The 12500-nt window shown below is 40.6% G+C and overlaps 1 protein-coding gene across 3 annotated transcripts in view; it reads right to left on the reverse strand.

Annotated features, from left to right (window-relative positions):
- Window positions 1-9102, reverse strand: part of LOC143282326 (DIS3-like exonuclease 1) — a 44200-nt gene extending 35098 nt beyond the window's left edge. For 2 of the 3 annotated variants that reach the window (XR_013055235.1, XM_076587930.1), the window contains exons 1-6: window positions 9037-9102; window positions 6164-6339; window positions 4635-4759; window positions 2458-2609; window positions 1380-1461; window positions 260-440 (exon numbers count right to left, since the gene is read on the reverse strand). Coding sequence is in view for 2 of the 3 variants with exons in the window: in XM_076587930.1 (XP_076444045.1) it covers window positions 260-440; window positions 1380-1461; window positions 2458-2609; window positions 4635-4759; window positions 6164-6329 (706 nt within the window). In the remaining variant the exon portion in view is untranslated. Of the gene's footprint in view, window positions 1-259; window positions 441-1379; window positions 1462-2457; window positions 2610-4634; window positions 4760-6163; window positions 6340-9010 lie in introns of all 3 variants that reach the window. The other variant, XM_076587931.1, reaches the window with a different exon arrangement.
- Window positions 9103-12500: the final 3398 nt, after the last annotated feature.

Genomic DNA, 12500 nt, shown 5'->3' on the forward strand with positions numbered 1-12500 from the left:
CAGAGTCACACACACACACAGACACATACACACACACACACACACACACACTCCAAACAAACACACACACACACACAGAGTCCAAACACACACACACACAAAAACAGAGCAAAGACACACACACACACACACACACACACACTCCAAACACACACACACACACACACAGTCCAAACACACACACACACAAAAACAGAGCACACACACACACACACACACTCCAAACACACACACACACACACAAAGTCCATCACCTGACCTTCCTTGGTAGCAGCCGCTGCCTCTGACAAGGAGGTGTGTAGGTGTGAAATGGCCTCATGGCTCGCCCAGAACTCAGCAATATACTGCTGCAAGCTCCTGATCTGCAACTCCTTTTTCTTCTCCTCCTCCTCGTCGTCTTCCTCGTCCACTTTCTTGTTCCTCCGGAACACACTGGCCGTCTGGAAAGAAATACCATTCCCATATTCACTGTCAGTTGCAGAACTCTGTGTTTCTTGAGCGCTGGCCGTCCGGAGCTTGTTTTGTGAAAACAAGAGCAGAGCAGAGCAGAGTGTGTCTGTTGCTACATGGACACAGAGCACTCGACTGCACAATTTGGAATGTTGAAATACTATGATACTTTACTTTGTACATACAAAGCTATGCTCACACACACACACACACATGCACGCGCACACACACACACACACACCCCTAACAATGTATCTACGATAATGAACAACTTGTAGGATCACAGACAATACCAGTGCGGGTGCTTAAAACCTGAACAGTACACTGGAGTTCAGGAATTGACTAAGCTTCTCTCATGAGGGGTTCGTGGAGACCTACGAAGAAAACAACAACAACAACAAACATGCCTACCTTCCCCGAGTTCTGATTCCAAACAAACCAACAGCAAGCGGGGCAAACAAATGCACCGGTTCTCACCATTATACTAAGGGAGGCTACCAGCCACAGCTACTTTCAATTTGTCCTCCAGCAAAGGACAGGTGGCAGACCCCTGCCAGTCTGCACAAGCGGGTCATGGTTCTGTCTGCTTAATTACTTTATTTTATCTTTATTTTATTATATATATATATTTTTTTTTTTTTTTTTTTTAATAATTTATTTTATTTTATTTCATTTTTTTCTTATTTTAATAATTTAATTATTTTATCTATTTTCTTAATTTTTGTTATTTTTTATTTATTTTATTTTATTTTACTTTATTTTATTTTATTTTTTATTTTATTTTTTTTCTCAAGGCCTGACTAAGCGCGTTGGGTTACGCTGCTGGTCAGGCATTTGCTTGGCAGATATGGTGTAGCATATATGGATTTGGCCGAACGCAGTGACGCCTCCTTGAGCTACTGATACTGATACTGCATAATTACACTCACCTCTTCACTGCCAGTCACCATGACAACAGTGACTTTACATTTCAGGTGATTAAAAAACCATTCAGCCGTCCTGAATGTTGACCTGCAACAAAATCAATTAAACTTCAGAATCAGTTCAATGCAGTACAGCTCAGCTCACGAACTCAGTCAACTACACGGGGCCATATCAGGGTTGAAAACGCATCACAAAACAAATGTCAAACAACACAAACTCGGCAGAAGGACTTACATGTATATGACGACCTGTCTAAAATCCTACTGTATTTATGTTCGTATATGATTTCCGATTCAAGTTTGTACCTTTTATGTACTATCCCCTCCAATTAATCCAACACTAAAAGAGACAAACAAAGCATGATTACAGCTATAGCATATATACACCAAATACATTATAAAAATGCACATCTCTCGTGTTGGTAGTTTTGCCAGTTTTTATAAAATAAAATAAAAATTCAGAAAGCCTATAAGACTAAAATAGTTATCCTAAGTTGCTTAGAAGTGACAAGTAAATGACAAGCAGATAAAAAAAAGAAGAAAAAAAATGATCATGCAACCCCAAACCTACATATGAGCAAATATCATTCTTTTAGCACCCCCCAGCCCCCAAAATTCTTCATCATAAAAATATATATATATACACGTGATAGTCAGTTGTGTCCGACTATGACCACATCCATGTAACAGACAGACAGATAGACAGACAGACAGACAGGTAGGTAGGTAGGTAGGTAGGTAGGTAGGTAGGTAGATAGATAAACAGACCCCCACACATAATACACACACATACACCCACCCACATACAGATGTACACACAGTCACATGTACACACACATTACAAACATACACATATACACACATACTGAATACTGTGAATCTACCAACAATCATTTCCAAAGAAACAACACAAACTCGTGTCAGACCATCCTCAATACAAGCTGTTTGCGTATATCACACCGTGATAACTGAACCCTTAAAACCATACACTGTCCACGGAAACCAGTTTACAACGTCACAGTCCCAAGATCCCCAGCACAACCTGACCAACCACAAGCACAAACCAGGCCGCGTCCTGCCATACCTTGTCCGCCATTCGGCGACCGTCTCGTGCGACTCCTGCAGGCAATGCGTGTCCCTCTGGAACTCGTTGCAGAACTGGACACAGCCTGTGCCAGGGGTTCGAACCAGCTGTCTCAGTCTGTCTGCCAGCCGCCGACTCCCTTCATGCTGGACCTGATGTTATGTGTATGTATCTTAGTATACAATTTTTTCCGTCAAGAGTGTTGTGGGTTTGTGTTTTGTTTTTGTTTTTTTTTACCTTAAAGCTCCTGTCGACTGCTGTGTATGTATACATTGTGTGTGTGTGTGTGTGTGTGTGTGTGTGTGTGTGTGTACTTGCAATGTACTTAATATTATATATATATATATACAGAGAGAGAGAGAGAGAGACATCCTCATAGTTATCAGTCTGCGATGCTAACCACTTTGCCATGATGGCTGATGTTCATACATATCATTTTGTAGTGACCAGAACACAAAATCTATCAAGAGTTACACATTGCACTACTTTCTTTGGCAACAGATTTCTCTGTGTGAAATTCAGGTCTGCTCTCCCTTGGGAGAGTACATCCCCGCAGTACAGCACCATTCTACCTTCTGTTTTTCTGTCTACATGTGTGTGTGTTTGTTTGATTATCATAGTGAATTCTTCTACAGCATTTTGCCGGGGTCAACCTTTTTGTTTTGTATTTGTTTGTATTTGTATTTCTTTTTATCACAACAGATTTCTCTGCATGAAATTCGGGGTGCTCTCCCCAGGGGGAGCGCGTCGCTATACTACAGCGCCACCAATTTTTTTATATTTTTTCCTGCGTGCAGTTTTATTTGTTGTTTCCTATCGAAATGGATTTTTCTACAGAATTTTGCCAGGAACAACCCTTTTGTTGCCATGGGTTCTTTTACATGCGCTAAGTGCATGCTGCACACGGGACCTCAGTTTATCGTCTCATCCGAATGACTAGCATCCAGACCACCACTCAAAGTCTAGTGGAGGGGGAGAAAATATCGGCGGCTGAGCCGTGATTCGAACCAGCGCGCTCAGATTCTCTCGCTTCCTAGGTGGACGCGTTACCTCTAGGCCATCACTCCACATGTTGCCATCGTTCTTTTAAGCAGACAGGACTTTGGCTATCATGTCATCCAAATGACTATTTCCAGACCAGCTCCCCTCTATACTGATCATAGTTAGTTTCTTGAAAAAGAAATATTTTTCAGATAAATGAAAAACAAAGACAGCAAAACTGGAACATGTTGGGTGGCGGTCTGATCATATGATAATGAGAAGTAAATGAGTGAGTGAATCAGTATGTCAGTGAGTGAGCAAAAATGAGAGTGAGAATGTAAGTGAGAGTGTGGGTGAGAGTGAGTGTGAGAGAGTGGATGAGAATGTGAGTGACAATGTGTGAAAGAAAGAGTCAGAGAGAGCATAAAGGAGTAAGACAAAGCATGTGTGTATGTGAGTGCAGTGTGTGTGTGTGAGTGTACTGTGTGTGTGTGTGTGTGTGTGTGTGTACTGTGTGTGTGTGTGTGTGTGTGCAGTGTGTGTGTGAGTGTACTGTGTGTGTGTGTGTGTGTGTGTGTGTGCAGTGTGTGTGTGTGTGTGTGCTCTGTGTGTGTGTGTGTACTGTGTGTGTGTGTGTGTGTGTGTGTGTGTGTGTGTGTGCAGTGTGTGTGTGAGTGTACTCTGTGTGTGTGTGTGTGTGTGTGTGTGTGTGTGTGTGTGAGTGCAGTGTGTGTTTGAGTGTACTGTGTGTGTGTGTGTGTGTGTGTGTGTGTGTGAGTGCAGTGTGTGTTTGAGTGTACTCTGTGTGTGTGTGTGTGTGTGTGTGTGAGTGCAGTGTGTGAGTGAGTGTACTCTGTGTGTGTGTGTGTGTGTGTGTGTGTGTGTGTGTGTGTGTGTGTGTGTGTACTGTGTGTGTGTATGTGATTGCACTGTGTGTGTGTGTGTGTACTGTGTGTGTGTGTGTGTGTGTGTGTGTGTGTGTGTGTGTACTCTGCATGTGTGTGTGCTTGTGTGTATGCGTGTATGTGTGTTAAGTCTGTGGCAAACAAAACCAGTAAGTCACAGTACCCAGAGCCCTCGGGAACAGCAGTGAGAGAATACAACATCACCACAAAGACAACGCAGAAATTGATACAAAGCAAAACAAGATGAATTTGTAGATAATGAAGAAAAAGACACAATAAGACACAGCATACATAGTTTGCAGCAGTCTGAGTGAACACCACACCCTGAACGTCTGGAAGCTCAAACAGCTCCAAGAAGTCCTTGGCCACTTGACAGTCTGGGACAATGTAAGTGCTGCAATCTGGCAGCAGGGCTTCTGCACACATTCACAAAGCAAACAGTGATCACGCCATTGACAGAAAGCAAAAACAAGGCGAAGAAGGGAGGCAAAGCCTTCAAGTCACAGTTTCAAGGAGGACCCAAAGTGTGCAGAACGATCTGTATTCCCTACACCACATCTGCTTAAAAAAATACACACACAGACACACGCACACACACACACACACACACACACATATAAAGAGGCTGGAGTGGGAAGGTGCAGATGCCTGACCTATGTACAGATCCAACAGACACCTGACCTATGTACAGATCCAACAGACGCCTGACCTATGCACAGATCCAACAGACACCTATGCACAGATCCAACAGACACCAGACCTATGCACAGATCCAACAGACGCCTGACCTATGCACAGATCCAACAGACACCTGACCTATGTACAGATCCAACAGATGCCTGACCTATGCACAGATCCAATGTGCTGGTTAGTGGTCAGTCCCCACTTTCCCCAAAGTGACAAACATGTGTATACATACTGTTTATCATTATTCTCTTTTTTTCCTTTGATGTTTCCACATACCTCTTTTTTTTTCCCCTTTTTTGGAGGGGGTAGGGGTTCACGGGGGGGAGGGTGGTGGGTCTCCCAAATATCTATGTTTGTGTGTTTTCTAAACATGAACATTTCACACTTTCCATCTATTGTATATGATGGATGCAGTGCCAAGCGACCTGCTGTATAACATTTTTGTGTGCACGTGTACACACACGTATCCTAGAAAAGTCCATTTATCTGTCTATTTTCTCCATCTTATGTACTTGCAAATGTAACTGTAAAGAAAGTTCATAAGTTTCATACTACAATGCCTTCAAGTTCTGAATTTACATCAAAGTTTCGTTGAGTCGTGACCTGACCACACGTTACAAAAGACAACCCTTTATTCTAAAGTTCTTCATGAAACTTTTCTTCTTCTTCTGCATTCGTGGGCTGCAACTCCCACGTTCACTCGTATGTACGCGAGGGGGCTTTTATGTGTATGACCGTTTTTACCCCGCCATGTAGGCAGCCATACTCCGCTTTCGGGGGTATGAAACTTTTAAAAATCCATGGCTCAAATTAACAGTCACAAAAATGCCTCAGAGATCCGATGAGGTTTTAGTTGGGAATCAAACAGAGGGTGCTGAAAACCGATAGACAGCGAAATTCACAGTAGGAGCTATAAGACCATCTGGTAGGTCTCTCCTCCAAAAACATAGGTAATTCAGTTGCAGCGATTACTTTTGACAAAAAGATTCAGTTCAGTTCTGTTACTCTAGCAGGCATCACTGCGTTTGGACAAATCCATATACGCTACACCACATCTGCTAAGCAGATGCCTGACCAGCACTTAAGGAGCTTTTCCACTGACATTTCTGTCAGGACTGAAAAAGATTACTTGCCTGTGTCCATAGCACAGCCTTTCTCACACTTGGGACTGTAGCATGGCACGTCCGCGCGGAGGTACACTTCACGCACCACCTTCAAGGGACGACCCTGACTGTTCCGCAGGCTGAGACAGCGCAGTGTCCTCTCGCCCTCTTTCCATTTCGTCTTCTTCACAGACATTCTTCTGAATCTGAAAACGTGAGTCAAATGAAAGGCATATCTCACAAATTTGTAAATGAATAATTTGTTAAATCATGTATCGTTATAGACCCACTAATGGCACCAGACAGACTTTTTATTCTTTAAGCACTTTAATTAAAAAATTTTTTTTTAAAGATATATATCAAAAATAGAAAAAAACATAGCATACCATCTAACAGCATCAGTGTCAGTAGCTCAAGGAGTCATTGCTACATTCAGTTAAATCCATATACGCTACACCACATATGCCAAGCAGATGCCTGACCAGCAGCATGCTTAGTCAGACCTTGAGAAAAAAAAAAACAAAAAAAAAACATTTAAAAAAAATAAAATAATAATAGTAAATTAATTAATAAATAAATAAAATAAATAAATAAAAAATAATTTATAAATACATAAAAATACTACTACTAATAATAATATTTATAAGGTGCAAAAAAATCTAACATCTAACAAACAGCTGAAACACACACCAACCATACCCATGGGTTAATTTAAAGGTAAAACGTCCCATGACCTTTTCTGTGTCTAGGGTTCAGCATTGAAAGACTGGACCAATCTCTGCTTCCACCAGTTTAACTTTAACCTTCCCCAAGCAATGTTAGGTACCCATTCACACCTGGGTGGAGTGAGGAATACTGGAGTACACTGCATTTCCAAAAGAACTACCCAAGCCAAATTTGGGGCCTCAAACCCCACACACTGATAATAACTGAATCAAAAGTCCGATACCTGATCGTGCCATGATGCCCTCATAAGAAAATGAAAATAGCAACAAATAAAAACAAGAAACAATAAACACAAAAACTGAAAAAGATGGGAAAGAAAACAACCAACTTTTAAGTAAGAAAAAAAAACAACCCAGAACAAGTCACAAAAAAATGGTTTCAAGACAACATGTATCCACATACAGTATGAATCTTTCCAGTGCTTTTTCCAACCACTGCAAAGCAAAGAGTTTTCAAGTCGAACAGTACTGTGATGTGAAAGAAACTGTTTTGATATGGAAGAAAACTGAAGTATGAAATAAAACTAAGACAGTAACTTGTGTAAGAGGCTGAAAGCATGGACACCTTGCAAAGCTTCTACATTGTGGATGGGGAGTCACACTTTCTCCCCATGTATCGCTGAATGCAAAAATAGTATGTTATCTCTTTTGTCTTGAATTCAAAACACATCTTTTATATGGATTATATGGATGAGAAAAAGAAGAAACACATATTCCATATCTGCTGCAAGTTATTCACAAAAAAATCACTTCAACATTCTGGTGATATTTACATTTCAACCTGCTTATGCTTATCATCAGTTCTGGTTTATTTAGTGGTTTTCGTTCATAAATGTTGCATTCTTTTCTTGAAACAGACTGTTTTGTGCATTCAATTTTGAGTGCTCATCTGGAGAGTTACACAGCCATCTTGAATCTCATACAATAACGAAGATCTGTTAGCTTTTCTAGGACTTGTACAAAATAATGAACTGCACTAAGACAATTCAATATTCACTGGATACTGGAACTATACCTAACAATTGGCTGTCAGCAAATTTCTCCCATTTTTTCAAAAAGGATATCAATAAAAAGTTGTAAACTTCAGAAGTACTGGCAAGTATCACTCACCTCAGGAAACTAGTTTGGAAAACATTGGTATGCGCTATCAGTATCATCACACAAAAACAAATTTGGAAATTATACTTAATCCTAACAACACAAAAAATAGACAAATTAGAACAGGTTATTCATATGAAAAACAGCTGCTCCTTTTAATGTCCAAAGACGAATAAATACACCTACACAAACTTGAAAACTACTGAATAACAGAATGTGATTTACTGATTAACAGGCTTTATGGTTGTTGGCAAATCTTCCTCACCAAAAGAGGATAAATAAAATAAATGCTAAAAAAGAGTGTGTATGATTCGTGTACACAGATGCATGAACAAGAAATGTAATATCATATATATATATATATATATATATATATAATATAATATATATAGTGTATATATATATATGTGTGCATGCATAAATGGACATACACAGACAGGTATAAAGGCCATATGGTTACAGTGCAGGATTCTCGCCCAAGTTTCTAAGTTTGATCCCCGGTTTGGTGCACCTGTTGGGTGAAGTGTGTAGATTTTCCCGAATTCCCAGGTCAACATATGTGCAGGCCTGCTAGCGCCTGAACCCCCTCTGTGTGATATGCATGCAAAAGATCAAATATGCATGATAAAGATACCACAATCCATGTAAGTGTTTAGTGGGCTATGGAGACACGAAAACACCCAGCATGCACCAACCACGACAGTCATCTGCAAAGTTTTATCCATGTTGGTTGTATAACGGGAAGAAAGAAGAAGAAAAAATGTTTACCACGTGGGGAAAAGCTATGATTAGGAAGACCTTTCATCCCACGGCCTCTTTAAATTATGGACATGAGAGGATGGAGAAACTGACTGTCAAAGTCTTGCGAAAAATATGACGTGTGTACGGCTGTGAACAAAAAAAATTAATTAATTAATAATTTAGGAAATAAACAATAACATAAATGAAAAGTCGAAACTGAAAGTACATCAGCAGCACGAACATACGTTTTACTTTGCATCATTTTCTTGCTTTCCATTTTACTCAGTTCTGAGACTTGTAACTGTCAGCTTACCCCACTGAGCGCTCAGACAGTCTTACCAAACACTGTTGTCGCTTTCCTTTGTGGCAGATTTAAAACCACACAATGCTTGTGTCACGTTCTTCACAGCAATCTGTGTGAGTTATTCCCCTTATGCACCGCGACTAAAGCATATTTCTACCGGAATACTTACGAAATGTGGAATCAGTCTGACGATGATAATAATAATAATAATAATAATAATAATAATAATAACAATAACAATACTAATAATAATAATAACTAGACATTTATCAGCGCTATCCTCATTGCACAAATCGCTCTGCAATCCACACACCAGCGAAACATACACTGAGTACTCCTGAGTCAACTCACAACCATGCACAACTGTCAAACATATTTATAAATTATGCGTATATAAACTCGTACGTTCACCGGCTGAATCAGTAATATAGGTATACACACATTGATACATACATACATACATACCGTGATACATTCGACGCGCACACACACGTGACTACAGCGTTACAAATATACCTACACTGACAATCAACTGACTACTTTCGTGAGTTGAAAGTAGGCCGTCTAGAGGAAATGCTGCTGGAAGACTGAGGAAACTCTTGAGGTTAGGTTTAAAGGAAGGTAGTGAGGGTTTGTGATGGACGTGGTGAGGCAAAGAGTTCCATATTTGAACAGTAGATGATGAAAAGGCTCCACCACCAAGTTATTTCTTTTGCCAATTTTGGGACGCGGAAGGTTCTATCAGCGACAGCAGAGCGAAGAGGGTACATAGATATGAAAGATGTCAGAGAGGGTATCGGGGTGTAGTTCCGGATTATGACATGGTAGCAGAGACAGGCGGCTTTGTATTTGATTCTTTGCTCTATGGCCGGGCCGTAACCAGTGCAACTCTTTTAGAAGGGATGTGCAGTTTGTGGATCTTTTTGCTTTATAAATCAGTTTTGCGGCGGAGTTTTGTACCTGCTGTGGTTGTCTGAGGAATGTTTGCGGACAACCGATGAGAAGAGAGTTGCTATTGTCTAATATAGAGAGTATGCATGAAATAACTAGTGTTTTGATTGCGTCGAGCGTGAAGTAGTGGCGAATGGAGCTGATTCGTCGGAGTTCAAAGTAGGCTGCTTGACTGAGGTTTTCCTGATGTGATACTTCTATTCATGGAAAGATCTTTATCGATAAAAAGCCAAGGTCACGGACATGATCAGAGAATGAGATAGAAGAGTTTCCGATGATGACAACTGTCGACGACTGGATGATTACGACGATGATGGCTGTATGCTTGTTAATTGGTAGCCAATGGTTGTTAAATCTGTTGGGATGGGAGGGGAAAGAGGACTGTGTTGGAGGTTGGTGAGGGCGGTGGTGTGGGGGTAGCAGCATTTGTTGTTTGTATGTTAAGTTGTTTTTTTACTGACCCGGCCACCCTCATCCGCGCCAGTTGGTTCAGTGGCTGGCTGTGGCCAGTGGTCGAAATGGTTAGAACGCTGGATTCTCACCCGAGTTTCCGTCGTACCTGTTGGGATACAGGTGGAGATTTTCCAGTCACTCAAGTCAGATTATGTGCAGTGCTCAATAGTGCCTGAACCCCTTCACCATGTGTATGGCGCACGTACAGGATCAAACCTGCACATTAAAGATCATGTAATCCATATAAGCGTTCGGTGGTGTCTTGTTTTTTTATGGAAACACTATTCTCAGCATGTAAACCTACATCCCCGAAAACGGAGTGTGACTGCCTACATGGTGGGGCAAATAAACAGAACGATCATTCTCGTAAAGAAATGTTACACTGATGTCAGTATGTGAGTCAGTGTGTGTATGCATGACTGAAACCTTATTGAATGGCACGGGAAACGAATGATGAGCGCCCAGCGACAGCTGTCTGCAGTCGACTCTAAACAGTTAGGTAGCCTGTTGTGCAAAAATTAATGAGCCCTGGATCTGGACCTGGATCTGGTAGTGTACGTCGCAGACGCCACATCTGGCGATATAGACGCGACGGAACTAGGAGGACGCATGAACCTATCAGAAAAAAATAGTCTAAGAAAGACCTAAGGAAAACTGTCGACCCTGGGTTAAGACCATCAAAATCCCCGGTTCGGCCGGAAGGGCCCAGGCCCCACTTCCAGAAGCAAGACCATAAAAAAAATATATATATATATATAAAAATAATAATAATAATAATAACAATAATAATAATAATAAGCTCGTGTTTGTATTGTACAGCGCTTTGAGTTTGGTCTCAGTGCCGGACCGAGGACAGGCGTTAAGTAAAGTATCCATAAATATCATTATCACTGTACTGTTCCGAGTCCCTGTACACAGCCACTTCCAGGGTCATCCGTGCCGCCCAGTGACCAAAACAACAACAATAACAAATAGATAGATAAATAAATGAATTAGGACAAGAAAAATGACTGTATCTTGTGTTTCAGATCAATATGGCAGAATGATTAAGAAACACGAATCTTCAGCTATATTTCGGATTTCGCTGTCTTATGCATAATTTGTTTTGGTGATTTATCATAATTATATTTCTGAGGGAACCACAGAATGACAGTCTTTCTCTTTCTCGTAAAATCTAATATTGATACACCAATTTCGTCTCATTTCTAGGAACATCAGTAACCTACTTGTTTTCGTTATTATCCAACTCTGTTGAGGCTTCGAATAATCATTTGGCACATCAGATGTACACACTGACACAATGTAAGTGGGGGTTTTGGTGATTTTTTATCTTTTTTTTTTTTTAATCTTTTTTTATTATTTTTTTATTTTTATTTTTTTTTTTTTTTTCATTTTTTCAAAATACAAAAATATATACACAGATAACAATGTTTCAATGGAGTTGTCTTGCACTAAATAGCTAACACATTCTGCGGACCGCTGTCCATGCCCTTACTCCCGACAGTTTAAAGATGTGTGGCTACTATAAGTCCCTTTCGTGCTATTTGACTACCATTTCACAGATACACAGGCCTAATTATAGCTGATTTAAAATCCATTGCAGTCTTCTGGTCGCCTGTAGCAATGATGATTATCATTATTGTTTCCTCATGGTTTTCTGAAGTGTTTGTGGAACAAAGGGTTGTCCTGGTTTGGCCAGTAGCACACTTACCTACAATAGTGAAAATTATTTTTCGAGCGAGGACAAGGATAATTATTTGTATACAGTTTTCTGTTTAGTCTCAAATACTTTTATTTTCTTCACTTCAAAGCGCATATCTTGTCCCAAGTAATATCGTCGTGAGTGAAACACAGAATGAATCGAAAACACATTTCAGTCTACCTGTCTTTGATCTTATTCGTGTGTGTGTGTGTGTGTGTGTGTGTGTGTGTGTGTGTGAGAGAGAGAGAGAGAGAGTGTGTGTGAGAGAGAGAGAGAGAGAGAGAGAGAGAGTGTGTGTGTGTGTGTGTGTGAGTGTGTGTATGTGTGTGTGTGTGTGTGTGTGTGTGTGTGTGTGAGAGAGAGAGTGTGTGTGTGAGTTTGTATGTGTGTGTG

Source organism: Babylonia areolata, chromosome 5, assembly GCF_041734735.1.
Source record: "Babylonia areolata isolate BAREFJ2019XMU chromosome 5, ASM4173473v1, whole genome shotgun sequence".
NCBI lineage: Eukaryota > Metazoa > Mollusca > Gastropoda > Neogastropoda > Buccinidae > Babylonia > Babylonia areolata.